Source organism: Poromitra crassiceps, assembly GCF_964638095.1.
Source record: "Poromitra crassiceps genome assembly, chromosome: 3".
NCBI classification, from domain to species: domain Eukaryota; kingdom Metazoa; phylum Chordata; class Actinopteri; order Beryciformes; family Melamphaidae; genus Poromitra; species Poromitra crassiceps.
Window position 1 is genome coordinate 67,252,025 of NC_139625.1, and position 16,201 is coordinate 67,268,225.

At 44.0% G+C, this 16,201-nt stretch overlaps 1 protein-coding gene across 1 annotated transcript in view; it reads right to left on the minus strand.

Moving 5' to 3' along the window:
* The window catches only part of kiaa1109 (KIAA1109), a gene marked incomplete at its 5' end in the record, with an annotated part of 191,617 nt that overhangs the window by 148,520 nt on the left and 26,896 nt on the right, over positions 1-16,201 (minus strand). Inside the window, 6 exon segments of the mRNA XM_083634137.1 lie at positions 1,065-1,202; positions 3,015-3,224; positions 5,326-5,534; positions 8,993-9,099; positions 11,651-11,835; positions 12,537-12,634. Of these exon segments, the coding sequence (XP_083490263.1) occupies positions 1,065-1,202; positions 3,015-3,224; positions 5,326-5,534; positions 8,993-9,099; positions 11,651-11,835; positions 12,537-12,634 (947 nt within the window).

Genomic DNA, 16,201 nt, shown 5'->3' on the forward strand with positions numbered 1-16,201 from the left:
TTTAGCTCTAAGAAGGACTCGTTGCACCAAGTTATGAAGTCACCGACCACTGGTCCATGCTGTGATTCATCCTCATCAAGGAGACTAACAATGACAGAATCATCTGCAAATTTGATGATATATCATTTAGGGTGATTGCTACGATAGTCATTGGTGTACAAGATGTAGAGTAGTGAGGAGAGACAGCAGCCTTGGGGAGAACCAGTGGAAGAGTGCAGCAGAGAAGAAAGGAAGTCATTCACCCTCACGCACTGGGACCTATTTATCAAAAAATCAATGACCCAACCCACAAGATTTAAATCCAGTTTAAAAGTATGAATCAGCTTTTCTGCTAAGAGGTGTGGCTGGATTGTATTAAAGGCTGAAGAAAAGTCAATAAACAGCAGGCTGGCATGAGTTTTTGTCCCCTCAAGGTGGGGATACAGGAAATGTAGTAGAGTGGTAGTAGCATCATCTACACCTCTACCAGACCTGTATGCAAATTGCACGGGATCAAGGAATTTCTCCACCTGCTTTAAAATCTCTTTCTTTGACTAGTTTTTCTAGAGTTTTCATAATCAAAGAAGTCAAAGCAACAGCCCTGAAGTAATTTAATGTCTTAGGGGTCTTCACTTTGGAGATTGCCAACCGCAAGGGGACGAACTCTTTACATTCTGTGGCAGAGATTAAGGAAAGTTAAGGATTAAGGAGCGTTGTTTGGGAAAGCCGTTTACGTTGGGCAGCAAATAAGATCCAACTCATGGCCAAAGCTTAGAAACTCCCCTACACGTATGTGCTTGTGCACAGTGTGAGCGTTACCACATGTTTGACATCACCAAATGCTCAACTCTGGCTTACTGTAATTCAAGGGGTTTTGAAGCACTGTGTTACAGTAGCAGTTAACAGATTCAACAGTTATGTAACATGTCTCCGTCTTATTCAGTCTATTCACTTGTCAAGTTGTGACTGTGAGATTTAAAGATAGTCTCATCCAATAGTTGTATCCAAACATAAATCAAGTCAAGCTAAATCTAAGTGATGACAGAACTGTATTGAGACAATTGGAGTGGCAGCATGTTTGTGACCTGGTAGTTGTCGCTGATGAAGATGTGCATGGGAGAGAGCAGCATCTGCAGCTTGGTCTCCTTGTAGCCCTTCTTCATCTCAAAACACAGACGCTCCAGGTGGCCGGACGGACCCTCGGGACCCTCGCTGCTGCAGTGCTGGAGGCACACAATCATACACACAATCAAGCTTTTTCATAAGTGCTATATTATATAGACGACTTTCAGATCAGAATCAGAATCACTTGTATTGCCACAGTATGCAAGTTACATACGAGGAATTTGTCTTAGTGTCTGTATGCAGCGTAGCGGTCACATCAATATACAGAGATAAGAAGTAGGAAGATAACTAAAGACAATCGCAAAGTTGCAAGTGCAATCAAATCGAATCAAATCGAGTCAATATATACAATATGTACATGAGTGGTGAAGTGTTCTGTGGATGATAAATATGAATTTACGTTGGATTTACATGAGATTTACAGACTGAGTTAAATAGACGTTAAATAGGCAGTGGATTTACATGAATTTACAGTCAGAGTTAAATAAGAGTTTACATTGAATGTACATGAAATTTACAGGCTAAGTTAAATAGGCATTAATGTGCACGGAATTTACATGAATTTACAGTCCCAGTTAGACAGGCATTAAATTAGATACAGTATGAGTTCCAGTTTTATGGGGGGGGGGAGTTCAGTTGAGTTTAGGAGGAGGTAGTGAGTTTGTGTGTGGGGGGGGTTGTTGGTGAGGCCCTTGGCGGAAGGGGTTTCCGGGCCTTGTTGGTGAGGCTGATGGCGGTTGGGAAGAAGCTGGTCTTGTGGCGGGCGGTTCTGGTCTTTGCAGACCTCAGTCTCTTGCCGTGGGGGAGTGTCTTAAAGAGTTTGTGGCCAGGGTGGGAGGGGTCGGCCATGATCTTGCGAGACCGCTTCAGTGTCCTGGCTGCATGCAGGTCCTGGAGGGATGGCAGGTTGCATCCGATTATCCTCTCAACGCAGCGGATGATGCGCTGAAGTCTGTTGATGTCTTTGAGAGTGGCAGCAGCATACCAGACGGTGATGGAAGAGGTGAGGATAGACTCAACGATGGAGGTGTAGAAGTGCACCATCGTGGCCTTTGGCACTTCACAGAATTGTGTTGCTAGGGGACAGTTTGGAACCTAGTTTATGTCCTGTCAGTTATTGTACTAGCAAACACTGCAACAGGAAGTAAGCTGAGGGCAATTCAGAATGTTTGTTGTCGAGTTGAAACCATCTATAGCGCTTTCTGCCAGTCTGATGACGGCTCAAAGCGCTTTACAGTAATGTCTACTGTACATTCACTCTCACATTCAGACATGACAGCATCTGCAGCCATGCCAGGTGCCAACTGCTCATTGCGAGCAGTTAGGCATTCAGTGCCTTGCTCACACACACACTTGGACACTTCAACACGCAGCCCCGGAGGAGCGAGCCACGAACTGGGAACCTTCCGATTCCCAGACGACTGCTCTACCTAATGCACATTTAGACACTTTTTGCAAACTACTGGTTATGCATATGATGCACACTGTGCACATTATGTATATATACATGTGATCCCATGTGATACATGTGATTTTCTAGTGTATGTATTTTCATGCTTCTCTATATTTACATACATGGTATATGTTTTTATTGTCTCTGTATGTTCCACTGCACCTCCTGCCTCCTGTAGTGTAATTGATATTTTCATAATAACTATCATTATATAATACTGTATTTCTATTTAATAGTCTCTAGCATTGTAATTACCGTTGCATTATCACTGATACTACTGTACCCATTTGCCCTGCTGTTATTTATATCGTATTTTTCCTTTGTTGTATCAGGTTCCACTGCGGCGACACCTCGATCTTGCCCACAGGGACCATTCCAGTTTTCCAGTTTCATCTCATCTAATCCAACAGAAACACATTCTTAACGGCATTAAACAAGTCTTGGGGAGGGGCCTCACCATGGGCAGACGGCCGTGGACCTTGTACAGGTTGATGAGCACGGTGATGTCCCAGGGTCTCAGGTCCAGAGGGTGGATGTTCTGCTGCGAGCTGTCCTCCATGCCCAGGGGAGACCAGCCCAAGCCAGAAGAGGTGGAGGCGGACAACACTGGGCTGGTCACCGCCTCCTCAAAGTCTGTGTACATGTCATCCTCACCAAAGTAGTTTTCCTATGCAAAGAGAGATGGTGAGGTTCTGGCTGTTTTTATTCATTGTTTGTACTAAAATCTATGACAAGTAATGCACTATAATCTATCTATCTATATATATAGCTGCAGGACGGGCGAGCCCGCAGAGCTACGTGCGCTCGATTCCTAGTATATCTTATATATATATATATACAGTATATATTATATATATATATATATATATATATATATACAATTTAGTATGTGGGCTCTGTCCACTGTTTGTTTCAAGTTCTGTGTTCGGCCACAGCTATGCCGTTTTATGTGCGATCTGGCTGGAATCTTTAGGGGGTGTAAAGAGCACCCGTGCGGGTGACCTGATGGCGCCATATTTTTAAATTAGGGCAGATTAATTGCCCTAAGGCTGATTGCCCTAAGGTTGACGCTATAGTTCAGTGATGTCATCAGTGATAATGTCATCAGTAATGTCATCAGTGATGATGTCATCAGTGATGCCATCAGTCTGAGGCTATATAAGTGATGGGAGTATGGGAGGAACCAGATGGAGACGATGGCTTCCGCCCCTGGGCTCTGCGGGTGACCTACAGTAACTGAGCCAGATTTTTTAATTAGGTGATTGCCCTAATTGTCATCCATGAGCAAGCGAGGCCACGACGCACAGTGGTCATCAGTGATGTCATAAGAGCAAGTGAGCCCGCACAGCGGGCAAGCTGCAGGGCGGGCGACAGAGCAAGTGAGCCTGCACAGCAGTCGAGCTGCAGGGCAGGCGACGGAGCAAGTGAGCCTGCACAGCGGTCGAGCTGCAGGGCGGGCGAGGCCGTGCAGCAGCCAAGCTGCGTATAGGATGAGGCGATGTCTCGTCATAGACGCTGCGTTAGCTGGCTCAGCCTGGCTGGGGGCGTGGTCAGGGTCGGGTAAATCCCCCGTTCGATCCATTCAGCAAAGTTAGAATTTAGCTGCTAGCCCAGCCCAGGCAGACACGATCAGGGATTCAACCACCGCAGTAAACGCACATCTGAATAGACGTCTTGTGTTCTGCTCTAGAATCCCCAAAACTGTAGTTAGAGCCGCACCTTCCTTTGGTGAGTCAGCCCATTGAGATATATGGGCGGTTTTACCCCACTCGCGCGCCAGCCATATAACATTTTGTGGGCGTTCCCACACATGCCAACTGTCTCTATGCATACTGTAGGGCCAGCTCAGCGAGCTGCGCGCGAGATGCCTAGTAATATAAATTTTGAGTAATGCTTTAGACTAGTTTCACTCCATATGTAATAGTAACATCACAACCAGTATTTTTGTATGTGTAAGCTACTTTATGGAGGTCCCTCATAGTTAAGTCTATGAAAATGATTTAAGTTTATTTTGCACCGTGTGCTTTTATTTTGAAGGCTAGAAAGTCTACATTTCTACCGGAAGTCACATTTAGAAATTGTGTTATTTAAGCCTAACCATTGACAATGAGCCTAACCCAAACCATAACCAAGTTGTTTTAACTTGCCTAAACACAACAGTTACAATCAACCTTTGCGATGTAATTCAACATTTTCAAATCCGTTGAAGGGGCTTTTATTGTGAAGTTATGCCCGGAAAACAAATTATTTCATTCTGACTGATTTTACACTTGTGTTGCTGGACACATGTTGCAGGGGCTCACGCAGGCACACTGATGGCTCATTTTGCTGGACATTGGCAGGATTATGTATATAACTGAAGAAGTAAGATCATATGAAGCATTTCATGAGGATACCTTGTGAGGTTAACTAGATGTAAGATATCTATGAAGCGTTTCATGAGGAGACCTTGTGAGGTTAACTGGATGTAAGATATCTATGAAGCGTTTCATGAGGAGACCTTGTGAGGTTAACTGGATGTAAGATATCTATGAAGCGTTTCATGAGGAGACCTTGTGAGGTTAACTGGATGTAAGATATCTATGAAGCGTTTCATGAGGAGACGTTGTGAGGTTAACTGGATGTAAGATATCTATGAAGCGTTTCATGAGGAGACCTTGTGAGGTTAACTGGATGTTTGATGCATGGTGAATCTGCACCATGCCATTCATTAACTGGGGCGTGAGAAATTGATTTTGGATCCAGAGGAGAGCGCTAATCTTCTGTACCTTGATGGCGAACAGCGCTCTGAGCAAAGGCCCGTAGAGGAGGACCTGGGAGCCCGGGGACATCTCCATCTCCACATGCAGCCTGTCGGGGGGCAGCTCAGACGGGTCGGTCGGCACCCGGCCGTGGGCGCCCGAGCTGGAGTTGTGGGGCGCCGAGGCGTGTTCTGGGGGTCGCAGGGCCGACAGCATGGACTCTTCCATCTCTGACACTGGGCATGGAATCACAAGCGAGTTAGACAAGATTATGTGCAACAGCTACAGTAGCAAAGACAGAACCATTTTCCGGCTATTTTCGCGGTCTCATTCAAATTCAAATGAATGAGAAGTAAAAATCCAAACGCTAAAACTCAGCTGCATTCGATCTTAGTGAGTTTATATTCTGATTTTCGAGACAGTCAAGTGCCGAATAACCCCCAATGTCAAAACTAAGTGGAATATTTAGGGATGTTAACTCATTGAGTGCCAATGACGACTATAGTCGTCAATTCAAATAGTAACGTTCAGTGCCAATGACGACTAAAGTCGTCAATTGCGTTTTTTGACGGTGGGACGTGGATCAAAGCCTGATCTATCTCCTGTGAAAGTATGGTGGGTGTGTAAAAGCTATTTTACAGACCCATTAGGTGGCGACAGTGCTCTCCAGATTACAGAAAGGCGAGGAAAAAACAGAGAAGAAGTCATGGGGAAACGGAAATCGCATCCGTATGCATCGATATGCATGAAGCATAACGTTAGCTGTGCCTGCAGCAGCCAATCTGCTGCCACAATTGAGCCCTCCGTGTCCGCTGCGATAGCCCATCCGCATGATTAGTTGTGGAGTTGTTATTATTCTCAACTGGAAGCATGGGAGTCGGTGACAAATGCACGCGGAACGCTGTAAAAAAGCTGGATGTAGCGCACTTTTCAGTACAGAGCAAACGCAGCAGAGAGACACTCCCACGGAGGTGGGGTTTGCAGTTGAGCGGGGTGGGGCACGCAGGGCAGCATACAACACTGACCCAGACAGACCCAGACAGCAGGACAGGATTGGCAAACGCAAGCTAGAATATCTGATCTGAACCAGCAGCGCACGCAGGGGCCAGCGCTGCTGGTTGCAGCTAAAAAATATTATTTTGCCAAACAAAATTCCTTTTTTTTCACTGTTTTATTGAAGGAAATTATTTTTGAGGTGTGACTACATCAGAAAATATTAGCTTCAGAGTCAGTCATGTGCTTGAAATGCTTCATTTCACAAAAGGCTAATTATCTCAGCTTCTAATTTGAAACTTCTCCTTTTGGTGAAATCAACCTATCTTCTCCGGCTCATAACTAAAGAACGGAAAATGATATCAATAAACTTTTTTTTGCTGATGATAGAAGAGAGTCTCATCGTTCTTTGGGCGTGTTCGGTGTTTACATAGTAATATCACACAATATTCTGTGGGCCTCGAGAAATCACTGAAAACGCTCTGAAACTCTGGCACTGGGAGCATCCGTTTTCCAAAAGTGGCTGGCACTCAATGAGTTAATAATTAACATGACAATAAGATTCTAGAGATTTGACTGATTAATCAGTTAAATTAAACATTAAGTTATTTATGTAAAAAATATGTTGCATGGTAAAAGAAAGATGGGTAATACAGCCTATTTCTTAAATACAACTCATGGGGGCGACATGTACTGTGTGTATTGTGTGTCTTCACATTGTGTCATCCTCTTCAGTGAAGTCTCTACACTGCACTCCACTGAAAAACAATGCTGATTTATTTTGCTCATGATCTCACACATATCCAGAAACTGTAAACTGTTTTTAGCCAGTCATTTAGTTTGACAGTTGTTGAGAGTTGATTTGAGTTAAGTTGTGGACCACTGATGTCATTTTGTGCATGAATGACATCACCATTCTAAATAGCCTACATTTTAAACTTGTCTGTTAATGGTTAATGATCGGTTAACGAGGGACAGCAATCGGTCAGGGAAAATAATCTAAATTAGCATCCCTAGGAGTTGAAGAGTTGATATTTCACTTGCAGACCACAGTCTCATGACTGGCTTTTATAGGACAACAAAGAATTGCTGCTAAAGCAATGAGCTTCAGGGCTCCACATTAACGCTTGTCTGGGACAAGCAGATTTTTTGCAAGGACAAGTGGATTTTCTTTTTTTACTTGCCCCATCGGACAAGTAAAAAACACTGATCTGAAGAGCCAATCAAATGCACGCGAGACAATTAACTGCAAGGCACCTAAAATTACCCCTCTCTCCCCATCAGCTACTCACACACACACTCTTGCTCTCTGTCCGAGCGAGCGCACACACACACCCCACCACAGTTCTCTCTCACACACACCAGTTCTCTGTCTCTCTCACACACCCCACCCCAGGTCTGTCTGTATGTCTGTCTGTCTGTCTCTGTCTGTAGAGTCCGTGTTTAACTTTACTCTGCAGCTGCATGCCTCATGAACCAAGCAGGCAGGCAGAGAGACTGTAGGAGACAGGTCAGGCTTATATCACTCTCCAGTCCCCAAGGTCCTAAAGGCATCCTTGTTACATATAGGCTACTATTTACTTTATGACTCTGACTCAGAACGTTTGCTCCCTCAATCCAGATTAATTTTGAAAAATAGTTTATTATGTTGCAGTTTTTTTTTTCTCCACTTCCACAGGAAAGCTGTATTTCTTAAGCTGAAGTTGTTGTGTCTCTAAGAGAGCCTCTAGGGAGAGTGGAATGTTGCACATATTGCCTGCAATAAAACAGCTGTCAATTCATGATACTTTCTCATCTCCTAATTTTAATACTTAATAATATACAATGCCAATGTTGTTAAGAATAATTAAATATATAAATAATGCTACACAAGAAATAGAAGGCTTCAATCGACCCTGTGATCAGTGATCGTTGATATCGGTATTGGCAGATACTGCTTTCGGCGATCTGTCATCGGGCCCAAAAATCCAGATCGGAGCACCTCTAATAAAAAAAAAAAAAAAAATGAGTTCTGCATTTAGCAGAAGAGGTCCTCAGTAATATAGAAAGTCTGTTTTATCAGGTAATAAACATTATCAGGGCCTGATAACAATAAATGACGCACATTATTCACGGTTAGGGTTTTCCATAAGTCTACCTCTACGAGTTTCAAATATACATACTACAGCATGCGCTGGGACGCGTCATCAGTGATGTTAACTGGGGTCGTGAGGTGTTTTCGGGTCTGTCAACATCATAAACCCTCGCCCAGTAGACCCAGCCGAGGCCGATTACGACCCCGACCCACGTCCCAGAAGCAGCCGCTCACGGGTCAGCCTTCCTACTCTGTCTGCAACGTTGCCCGCGGAAGAGTTGATCACGCCCAATCCGCTGCAATAGAGTTAGTGCTACACCGCAGTATTGAAAGACCTTCGGTGCATGGAGGTCTAAGGCCCTGTGGGGTGATTCCAGGCCGGGCACCTCCTTCATCTCACCAGAACCTCCCGTGGAAGAAGGCAATCCTACCATGCCGTACCATGGGCAGGGAGGATGCCTCAAGAAGGCCTGTGCGCTGCACGTCATACGATATAGATGGATAAATAGCACTACAGGTGAGAGGGAATATATGTATTTTGGATTTTAGGGTGAGCTGTTCCTTTAATATCTTAATGTATTTTTATGTGCTTGTTAACGTTGTTGTTCGCTAAAGCAATGAGCTTACATGACTGCTTGAGTTGCTCGTCAGCCTTCTGGGGATAGATGGGGTGCCAGGTGTAGTCGATGATGAGCAGGAAGTTGGGTACACTCCAGCAGTCCACCCAGCCAGCTCTGGAATGAAGAAGAACAACATGGCCGCTCAGAACATCACAATGCTTTAGTTGATCAACATTTCAAGCGGATATCCCGGGTCCATCGTGTGTTTTATCCACCGTTCAAAGAGGAGGAAGAGGACATGCAGTACCATGGACAGCTCTTTCATCCATCCATTTACCATAGCAAGTCAATGTGTTGCACCTGACTTCACTGCACCGCAGAGCACAGTGCTAAAGTAAATGGGTTGCACCTGACTTCACGGCACCGCAGAGCGCAGTGCTAAAGTAAATGGGTTGCACCTGACTTCACGGCACCGCAGAGCGCACAAGTCCAAGCAGAATTTGATCCTTAAACTCCAAGGGGGGGATGTGGGTAGGGATGGGGATCGGGATTGGTACTCTGTGTATTATGTCTGTATTGTGTGTACTGTACATCGTGTGTACATTGTGCGTACTGTATTGTATGTACATCCTTGAATATTTGTATGTATAGCTTTGCTCATGTGGTTTTATATTTGATTATGTTTCTTTTTGGGTATGTCCTCTCGGGTGTATTTTAGTGACTTTCTGTAGTGACTATGTATAGCTTTACTCTTGTCATTTTTTATATTTGATTTTGCTTTTGGGTTGTGTTTTGGTGTAGGAGTCGCCTGTGGACAGGTGTTGAAAATTAGCGTTCCGCTATATACAGTACACTTAACACTGTGTATCTGGTTACTGTGCATACATGTATGTTTCATCTCCAATGCTCTGTGATGTCCATATCAAATAAAATTAACCTAACCTTATCAATACCACTACTGATACTTTTCTAATATTTGGTGGAAGGACGAGATGAAAATAAATTCTTAACAGATCTGGCATTGCTTCCATAAAGAAAATAAATTGCATGTTCAGCCATCCTAGCAAGCAAACAATTGAGAAATGAAGAGGCCGAGGGCATGAAGCAATTACATTATTCTTTGTTTAGTTTAACAGTGGTTGGCTGGCAATTCAGTTGAATTCAAAAACTTTAGAGAATAGATGTATGATTGTGCACCAGTGATTTGAAATAACATGACTCCCGTCTCTCGAGACAGAATGTTACATTATAGCCAGGTCTCACTAGTCTTGAGAGCAGTGTCGATAAGGTCTGGGTCCTTCTCGGGTCTCAATCGCCATCCCTAGATGTGGGCGTGCTGGATGGCTACGCCGGCACAGCGTTAGGCACGAGGCTATTCATAATACATGATGTGGATGTGGAGTTATCATGTTCAGAGATGAGCTTTTCCACTGGGCAGGAAAGTTGGATGCTCATCGTTTTAACTGTATAGTTAATGGGGGGATTTGTTATGTTGAACGTCTGAAGGCGGCTTGTTTGTCTGATTGTCCCTGCTCCTCCCCCACCAGGTTCATCACCGCTACTAAGGTGAGGAAAAAGGCTGGGGAAGCTCCATAAGCATTATTTCTATTGATTAAATATACAATACCGCAGAAAATATTGCCATGTTCACAGAACATCGCAATATTTGATGTTATCGTATAGCCAATACCGCCCCGAGCCTACTCTACATTGGAAATGTCAGATTCAACTCTGGGTCATGCCTCCTCTATGACTCATCTGCAATGACTCATCTATTGTGTCACACACTCCGTGAAAGAGTTGAGGAGTTTAGTGCAGATCTTGGCCAGATGGTGCCAGCAGAAATGTCTGCAACTCAGCGTCAGTAAGACAAGCTGGTCGAAGGTTTCTGACGGAGCAAGAAGCCACTGGCATCAGTCACCATCCAGGGTGATGCCCGGGGTGGAGGTAGCAGATCAGACTGTGGTTGTACTGGTCAGCTTGTAGGTATGAATATGTTTGTGAATGTGAACAGGGCGCTCCTGAAAAAGAGAGCATTGCTCTCAGTGAGACTCCCCCTGTATAAAATAAAGAGGAAAAAAAAAAATATATATATATATATATATATATATATATATATATATATATATATATATATATATATATATATATATATATATCTCATTGTTAAAGGGACACTCAAAAATGTAGACAATTATTTTTTAAAGATAAATTCTGTAGTGAAAAGATTCTATAATTAAGCCTCCATTAACTGAAATATGACTTGGCAATGGCAGCATCCACCAGTAAAGACAACGTTAACAATGGGTGCTAATAGCCACAAGTTGGCAACTAGCAGCGCTCACTGACACTGACTGTGACAAGCTGCCTTTCACGCAACTTAAGTGCCTATATATACAGTATATACTATATTTATAGTATATGAGTGGGAGGATGTACACTATCACTCAACCATAAACTACAACTCAAAATGTCAAAATTAGCCTTTAGAAATCATATTTTAGACTAATGAAAAGATAACTGACCAAAGCACTGAGACTGAGTGATACAGTCACTTAAAATTGCCACCTACTACCTCAGAGCTATCAACTTTCCTCTCAGTGTTGATGCGAGTCAGTGTTCCTGCGATGAGTCATCAATCCTGCTCCTCGCTAACACACTCTTCTCTCCCCACACGCACAACCAGGGACCCAAAGAGAATGTATTCCCCCGGCTTTCCACTCACTCTGCGTGGGTGATGTTCCGCCAGCGGGACTTTGCGGGCTTTGGCGGGGGCGCTCCTTGAGTCTCCCCAGGTGTGAACATGTCAGGCGGCAGCTTGACGTTTTGATAGTCTTTGGCCAGGGTGAGGAGGGGGTAGCGGCTGGGGTGGCACTCCGGCAGGGACAGCCGCATGTCTGTGTCCTCCGCCTGACAAGGGGGGAAAGCACAGATACATACATCATATACATATATATACACATCACATCAGTGTTCCTACACATTTTAAATTGGAGGTGGGGAACCATACTTTTTCCTGAGCTTGATTTATTTTGAAGAACTTGTCTGGTGTTCAATATGATGAACACAGATCTTGCCCCTGCTAACTGGGTCAGCACTGTATAGATGAAGATTGTTCTTCACAACCACACATGTCTGAATAGGCTATGTGAGATGATTGGCAGGGTTCCTACACACTTTCCATTTTAAAATAAATGTTTTCCAAACAGACCATGTGTTCTTGACAGGATGTGATTTTTGTGGGTATTTGACATCCTTTCTTTACATCAACAACACCTGTGTGTGGACTCAAAGTGGGTCTACAACAACATAAAAGTTATAATTAATTATGTGATTATCAGACCTGAACCACAACATTGTTCATACTTTTATGTACTTTTCATACTTTTTTCTTTTCTTTTTTTTCAAATTCCCAAACTATTCAAGACGTGGAACATGATCAAATACATTTTTAATACTTTTGCCAAATTTTTAGATCTGCATAGGAAACCTGCATAGTTGAGTGTCACAGTGTGCATAACAAATGAAAAATCAACAATGTAGCCATATGTAAATATATTCTGCAAACGGGGGGGGGGGGGGATCATTGCAGTTTTCACTCCATGACTCACCCTCAAGCAGAAGCGGGTGTTGCAGGTGGTTGGGACAAACTCGTTGAAAGGCAAAGTGAAGTCTATATTGAGCGTCTCGCCACAGGCAGCCAGGTACACTAGGACATTGATAAGACGGCTGATTAGGATGGCCCCATTATACAACTGTGGTAAAATTACTCTTCTAACATAATAAAGACCAATAAACTAGAAGTTAAAAAGTACAAAAATTATTTATTTACAAAAAGCAAAGTAACAGAGCTCTGCTGGTCCAGCCCCCCTTCTCCTACCCTTGTCTTTGGGGACTGGCCTAGAATAACATCATTCAGACCTCAATATTCCCTAAGACAGGAAGTCCTAGAGTAGAGCAGCTAACTGTAGATAGTGCCCCCTAGATCTTGAGGGAGGTATTACAACTCTAAATTCTCTCCACACAGCACATGGTGACTCATAGGGCTTTCACACCGGCAGGGCTCTGTGCCGGTTCCAGTTCCCGAACCCAAATTTGAACCGGCCGGGGCATTCATACCGAAAAAATAATTGGTTCAGAACCTGAAAAGTTGGTTCTCAGCGGAACCAAAAGATAGTTGGTTTTTCCTTGGGAACAGTGACATCATCAGTGGGTGTGTCTTATTCTAGGCTGTGAAAATGAGCAGGAAGGAGAAGAAGGCAGCGACAACATGGAGAAAAATAATTTGCTAGAAAGCAGTACAGGAAAGAGCAAGTTGTATGCCGAACTTGCGGAAGAGATGGCCAAGGCTGGGTTCACTCGAGCGCCAGACCAAATAATTAACAAACTTAAAAAACTGAGGACTACCGAATAACATCCTCCTACTTTGGTTCCGCTTAAACTGGTGTGAACGCGGGCTGGTTCGCCAGGAAAGCACCAAGGTTCTGAGACTCCAGAACAGAACCAGAGCCAGAACCAGAACCGTCTCTGTCTGAAAGTGGTATTAGTGAAGCCGTGTCGTAGTCATTAGTTCCCAGTATTTACGGGGCGTTGAGGAATCATTACATTACATTACGTCATTTGGCAGATGCTTTTATCCAAAGCAACTTACAATAACACATTTTTTGTCAGCAATAGAGCAATCAACTATGGAGCACAGTCTATGACAACTACAACTTCTGAAGGAACAGTGGTACAAGTTTAGGTTAGTTTTTGTTTTGTTTTGTTTTTATAAGGAAAGAGAGAGAACGAAGTTAGATCAAGAAGGGCCCAGATGGAGCCTGAAAAGGTGTGTCTTTAGTCTTTTCCGAAAGATCGGCAGTGATTCAGCTGTCCTGACCGAAGGTGGAAGCTCGTTCCACCATTGAGGTGCCAGGGACGAGAAGAGTCGAGATCGGGATGAGCGACTTTTGAGCCCCCGTAGCGAAGGAGGGGCGAGGCGACCTGCACTGGTGGAGGAGCGAAGGGAGCGCTGAGAGGTTTGGAACCTGACCATGGATTGCAGGTACAGGGGATTTTTTTTTTTTTTTTTTAACGATTTTTTTTGCTGACTGGTGTACTGCCCTGTAGGCCAGTACCAGTGTCTTGAATTTGATGCGGGCCGAGATGGGAAGCCAGTGGAGCTCCTGGAAGAGGGGAGTGACGTGAGAGAATTTGGGTTGGTTGAATACCAGACGGGCTGCAGCGTTCTGAATGAGCTGATGAGCTCCATCATGAACAATGACTCGCACCCACTCCACGGCGTGCTAGTCAAACACAGGAGTACGTTCAGTGAGAGACTGATTCCACCTAGATGCAATACGGAGAGGCACAGGAAATCATTCCTGCCTGTGGCCATTGGTCTATTTAATGCCTCTCTTAAAAGAGCACCTCGGAGACGCTCAGCCTCCCTGAGACTGAGCCAGCCGATAGGTTAACTGTGCCTGGCTGAGCCACGTGTAACGTATAGGGCAAGCCGACTTAATATAGTCCAGGGTGCAATAATGACAATTGACACGGAATGTATACTTACTCGACGTAATTTGTATTTTGCTACTTAGACATTCTACTTATTTTTTGCTTCTAGCGCATTTACCGTAAATTCCGCACTATAAGCCGCACCGGAGTATAAGCCGCACCTGCAAAGTTGACTGTTTTTTACATATATAAGCCGCACCGGACTATAAGCTGCGGGTGTTTTAATGGTATTTTTTTTTTTTTTTTTTTTTGTGTTTTAACACGTTGACTGCCACTGACGTATGTATACGTCAAAAAAAATCCAGCGCTTCACTGCCATGGACGTATTGATACGTCAAAAAAATGATTTTTTTTTTTTTGACCGTGGGATGTGCATCTAACCCTTTTACATCTCTTATATAATTATTGGAGCCACCGAACGTTTACAACCCATTCCACCGACCCACTAAGTGGCAACAGTGCTCTCCTGACTAGAGGAAGGCAAGCATTTTTTTAACTTGTCACGCCATTCTCACCCCAGCCATTCTCATGAAAATGTATGGGGGAAAACGCTTTCGTTTTCGCGCTGATTGCTGGCGATACGGGATTGCAAATTTGCATAATAGATTACAGGTGGAACACACTTTGAAACACGCAGCATAAATATGACCAGAATCGCAAAAGCTTCTCTCAACCAAAACTCCAAGAAGCGAGCGAGTACATCCAGACTTCCTCAAACAGCGGCCGTGCAGACATGCAGGCACAGGACAGCAGCAAAGCAGACAAGCTTGTGACGGCCGCTGCAGCCAAGAAGAACGCCCACGGAGGGAGGAGTTGAAGCAACTCTCCCTCTCGCTCTCTCCCTCTCTCTCTCTCTCTCTCGCTCTCTCTCTCTCTCCCTCCCTCCCTCTCTCTCTCTCTCTCTCTCTCTCCCTCTCCCCCTCTCACTAGGATTAAACCTAGTGCGTCTCCCTCCCGAGAGGGAGGGAGAGAGAGAGAGAGGGAGGGAGAGCGAGATGGAGGGAGAGAGAGAGAGAGAGAGAGAGAGGGAGGGAGAGCGAGAGGGATGGAGAGAGAGAGAGAGAGAGAGAGAGCGAGAGGGGGAGGGAGAGAGAGAGAGAGCCAAAAATGAATGGTTAAAGTGACTGTTCTATCGAATTTCACAAAAAGCCGTTTATCTCTGAATATTTTTTCTGATGCTGAAACCATGCTGTATTCAACTGCTAATGCTTACATAACTACTAACTCTACAAACTAACTCTTTTAGACAGAGAAAGTACACATTCTATTAGTACTTTTGAGATATTGTATGTTCACAAACTCCAAGCAGAAAAGAATCCTCGGCTCTTGTAAAATGAGCCACAATCCTCAAAAAACGGCTTGGCAGAAGCTACCTACAGCAAGAAAAAAACGGCTGGCAGTCAATGTGTTAATGTTTAATTACCATATGTAAGGGTTCATGCACAGAGGGGATTGTCGGGAAAGAGATGGCTGTTTGAGGAAGCTCCCATTTATTAACATTTCAACAAAACAACATAACACAACACCACCTGTGTTGTGTTATGTTATGTTATGTTATGTTGTTAAAAGAGGGCAAGAGAGGAAATTAAAACAGAAGTGGATTTATAGTTAGAAAGAGTGCTAAAAAAGAGAGATTTTTTTTTTTTTTTTTTTTAATCCATAGATAAGCCGCACCGTTATATAAGCCGCAGGGGCCAAAAAAGGCCAAAAAACGGGAAAAAAGCAGCGGCTTATAGTCCGGAATTTACGGTACTAGTTATTCTATGCTATGTTGTGTTTT